Source organism: Theobroma umbraticum, unplaced genomic scaffold (genome assembly GCF_002168275.2).
Source record: "Theobroma umbraticum cultivar Fairchild unplaced genomic scaffold, ASM216827v3 scaffold_67.0, whole genome shotgun sequence".
In the NCBI taxonomy this organism is placed as follows: Eukaryota; Viridiplantae; Streptophyta; class Magnoliopsida; order Malvales; family Malvaceae; genus Theobroma; species Theobroma umbraticum.
In genome coordinates this window covers 4,967,416-4,972,076 of record NW_018397262.1, presented here as the reverse complement: position 1 = coordinate 4,972,076, position 4,661 = coordinate 4,967,416, and the positions used below count along the sequence as shown (strand labels likewise).

The 4,661-nt window shown below is 36.1% G+C and overlaps 2 protein-coding genes across 2 annotated transcripts in view; one reads left to right on the top strand and one right to left on the bottom strand.

Moving 5' to 3' along the window:
- Nucleotides 1-674: 674 nt before the first annotated feature.
- On the bottom strand, nucleotides 675-2,454 carry LOC110419905 (UDP-Glycosyltransferase superfamily protein). The gene has a single exon (XM_021433032.1). It carries the CDS (start codon nucleotides 2,264-2,266, stop codon nucleotides 815-817), a length of 1,452 nt encoding a protein of 483 aa, XP_021288707.1. The 5' UTR covers nucleotides 2,267-2,454; the 3' UTR covers nucleotides 675-814.
- Nucleotides 2,455-3,784: 1,330 nt separating this feature from the next.
- LOC149527003 (uncharacterized) overlaps nucleotides 3,785-4,661 on the top strand; it is a 1,046-nt gene continuing 169 nt past the window's right edge. The window contains exon 1 of the mRNA XM_089784136.1: nucleotides 3,785-4,656. Within this exon, the coding sequence (XP_089640262.1) occupies nucleotides 4,174-4,656 (483 nt within the window). The 5' untranslated portion in view covers nucleotides 3,785-4,173. The remainder of the gene's footprint in view (nucleotides 4,657-4,661) is intronic.

Sequence of the window (4,661 nt, the reverse complement as noted above, 5' to 3'; positions counted from 1 at the left end):
ATTGAACGTAAGTTTTAAAAATTTTAGATACGCGGATAAATGAATACTCTTCTTACCAATATTGACACACAACAAAATGAAGAATTGAAAGAAGACTTGCAGCTTGATGACATATTAAAAGCAACAATTGTAGCTCTACAAAAGATTTCTATCTCTATAATAACTTCATTGTCAAAGTTTCCTATTATTGAGAAACCACCACTGTAATACTTTTTTTTCTATATAATGGAGGATTAATTTTCTTTGAGACCCACCAAGAATGGTGAGATCCAACAATTCTTTTCTTATGTTTAAATTTTCATTAAGATGAATGTTAAGCCAATCATATGCTACAGTCTAACCAAGGACAGAATGATGTAATTTTCATAAGCTTCATTCTGCTGACAGTCTGCAACCTGGAACTGCTGCTTCATCACACCAAAACAGAATAGTAGCTTGACAAGAAACTCTATCAAAGTTTAGAGTTTATATTATAAGAGAAGCCCATCAGATATCAGCTCAGCTGTGATGCTAGTTAAAGAGAGCTTTCTGTGAATAACAAGATTAAAAACAAAGCCATTGTATTGTACCAAGAAAATGTAGTTTGACAGAATAGAAATAGGAGAAAAAATAATCAAGCTCGAACTGATCCATTTGAATTTTCCAGTGGATAGTAAATTTTTTTGTTTCTGAATTGATTCTGTGAGGATACAGAGAGGAAAGGATACATTGGAGTATAATCATATCAATAAATACAGATTCCACAGTATATTAAATCTTCATATACCAACATTAATTTGAGAATAATAAAAAAAGGTGGAAGAAAAAAATAATTCTAACAATCTGTAGGAAGAGGGTACTGGCAGAATCTAGTGTTCTTCATGCAGAGAAAGAATCTTTCATAAGCAGATGCCATTTTAGTAGCAGTAAACATTGACAGTGCATATTCCCTGCAAGCCATACCTTTGCTCTGCAACACTTTAGGCCCATCTCTTATGACTGACTTCAAGGCTTCAACAAAAGACTCTACATTAGGTGAAAATGTGTACCCAAAGCTTTTGTTGACAACTACTGTCCCAACTATACTAGGATAATTGGGGGTCAAAACTGGTTTCCCACAATGCATTGCTTCAATCAAGGTAAGATCCAGACCTTGAGGCCTCAATGTTGGGTTGATAAATACATCGATTGCATTGTAGAATTCGGATAGCTCTTTAGGATTCAATGCGCCTAAAACCTTCACATTTGGGCCTAATTCTGAATACCTTTTTCCCCATGGACCTGATCCGGCTACAAGCAGATATACACCAGCATATGTTTTGGTTATTGTTGAGAAGGCTTTATAGAGAAGTGGATGCCCTTTGTCTCTAACCAAACGCCCGGCAACTCCCATCACCAGGCTTACATTTTCAGGGACACCATGGGTTTTCTTGAACCTTATACCGGCTTCTGGATCATGAACAAATTTTGTCTCATCAACCCCGTTTAGTATCACATGGACATTTCTTTGAGGGAGCTGATAGATGTTGACTAGTACCTCACCAGCACTATTGCTTATACATATGTGTTGTGTATAGCTTGGAAAGAACCTGATCTCATCAACTAGTCTTGGCATTGCTTCCTGAAGCTCTCCAACTGGTCTTGGCGAGACCTCTTGTGAATTCAGAAGGAGCTCTTCAAATAACTTTGAGTGCATAATTTCATACCAAATCCCATGCCAAGTTACAGCCACATTAGGCACCATTTTCGCACGCCAATGAGGCAGGGAAACGCTCTCAGTATGCACATAATCAAATGCTCCATTGGCGTTTATTGTGTTAAATATCTCAAACGCTAAAGAACAATTGACTGAACCATGGTCATTGGCTGCAAAATATACATGAAGATTACCTTCATGGATGTCGAGGTGAGGCTTTCTATCGGAAGGCACGGTGAAAACATGAATTTCATGTCCCCTAGCAGCTAGAGCCTTGTATAATGTCGCAGCATGACGCTCCATGCCACCAGGGGCTGCATCAATTGGCCATGTCTTGGAGAATACTGCAAGCTTAAGCTTCTCATAATTTTGTCCAAAACAGAGACTGTTCCATGGAAATTTGGTATCTCTAAGGTCACCACTGAATCTTGCTTGCCCCGCTGCCCAAGAGAATGGTTCAGGCACATGCCTAACCGGCGAAATGAAGAGATAAAATGAAGTGGAGAGGATAGCTAGTGTTAGAATGGTTGAATATCTGATAGAGAAACAACCAGAAGAAGAGGATCTGCAGTTTTGATGTCTCACACCCATTTCTGCCAGCAGTTTGGAAGGAAGAATCAGCTCGGTTATTTGTCAATGATATCAATGCAATCTACCATTTATGCCGGATCTCCTCCAGGTTTTGCAAGTTTTTATGGGGATGCACATGGCCAACCTTGGGATTTTGTCAACTCCCCAGCATTAATTTCAAAGCTTCAAGTGCTGAAGTGAAGTCTACTTCTGAATTAATTTGCATATTTTAATGTCACAAAGGCCATAAACATTGCAATTTTCCAAGGTCAAGAGGGCATAAATTCTCTATTAAGGCTTCTTTTATGGTTGATTATATTACACTCTTTGTTATCCAAAAAGTGTTTTAGAGTTTGCTCATTTGTGCATAATTGTAAATTTATAACTTTATTTTTTAGATAAATAAATGAAGTTTAATCACCACAATTCATACAAGTAAGCAATGATATAAGTCATGTACTCTACATTTGTCATCAAAATAGATATTATGAATTGAAAACATTGTGGAATTGATTAGGGATGTGCAAACGGTTAGTTCAGTTAAATCACTCCTCTAAACAAACCAAAACCGGACCGAAGTAGTTGCATTAATTGAAAAATCAACCACCAAATTTCAATTCGGTTATCAAAAAACGAACTTATGAAGATGATGGGAAAAAAATGTGAGGACATGGTATGTTTTTAGTAGATCCTATGTTGAGATTTGCTTTTGTTTTGTATGTTTAATTGAATAATAAAAAATGAAGAGTTTAGTTTTGTTTTATTTTTTGAACTCAAAGCTCACTTATCTTGATGAGGTAAATGTATACACACAATATCCGCTCTTAATATAATTGTTTCCTTTAATTAAGGTATTGTTAGTAGCAAAAATAGAATTAATATTACATATTTTGATTTTGAACTTCGCATATGAAAAACATATACATTAATTCTCCAAATTATGAAAACCCCAAATTACCTCTCATTATATAAGTATTACTCATTTCGGCTAATTCGGTTATTTCAATTGAAAAAATTCTAATTCGAAGATTAAATCGATCAAATCATTTAACCGAAATAACTATATACTAAACAAACCAAATTGAGAAAATTAAACTTACTTTGATTTGGTTCGATTTATATTTATACACTCTTAAAATTAATTATCGATCATAGTATCAATATAGAAAAAATATTGTATCAAGATTTGTTATAACAAGTTAATGTAACACCACAACATAAGATCAAAAAAGTAAAGTTTTGACTAGATCCTGTTGCAAAGAAGAGTAAGAAGACCTTTAATAGTGAAAAAACAGTCTAAATATTTTTATCTATACTTAGTATTATGTACTATTTGTCAATGATATCCTTGGTGCTTGCATGGACAAGTAAGTCATGTAAGTCTTAATTATTACCAATTTTTACTGTTCCAAGTCCAATTCTCAAAAGGGGTGTAAACAAATTAAAAGGCAAAGAAATTGCATTTAGCCAAATTGTGCGGAGGGTCCCATCTGATGTGGCAATACCCAACACATTCCCTTTCCCTTTCCGTCACTCGCTCTCTCCAGCGCGTGTCCTAACTCATCTCTCTCTCTCTCTCTCTCTCTCGACTCTCTTCGCCAGTCTGAAAAAACAAACACAAAAGAGAGAAAGAAATCGTACGGATTGCTCCACCACCCCCTACTCTTCAAAATATTAAAGGAAATTAAAACCCAAAACCCTAATTCCTATTTTCTATACCTATCCCAAAAACCCTAAATTTATTTTTGTCCTATTTTCTACTTCCGTCTCAAAAACCCTAACCTTTCCGTACAGCGCCAGCGTAAAACCCTTAAGCCTTTAGCCGTGTCTAGGTATTTCTCAAATTAGGATTTTCCCCCTTTTTTAAAAAAAACAATTGATTTTTTAGGGGTTTTTTTTCCTTCTTCTTGGTTTTTTTTTTTATATGAATGGCTACAGGGAAAATTGAAGGTGAAGAATCAAAGCACAACAAAGTTTATACCAGAAAAAACCAGAAAAAAGCCAAAAATCCTACCTTTGTCCCTCAACAATCTTCTCAGCAAACTCTAGTCACCACCACCACCACTACAACTGATGATAACAACTCGTCCCAGCAGCTGCCAATCCAAACCCTCGATGTCGTGGTGTCAGACGATTCGTCGAGCCATAATCGCGTGCAGAAGGGTTTACAGAATGCTACCAATGGGGTTGCAACATCTGGGTATGTTAAATATGATAACCTCGTGAAGATTAGCTTGAATGTTTTGTCCAAGAATGAGGTTAGAGTTTTGAAGAGGAAGTTAGCTAGTGAACTTGAGCAAATTAGGGATTTAGTTAAGAAATTTGAGGCCAAAGAAAATAGGTTTAGTGCGGGGTATGCGAGTTCGCGGGTTTCAGGGAATGAGAATGTTGATAGAGGTGGTGGAAGCTTAGTTAG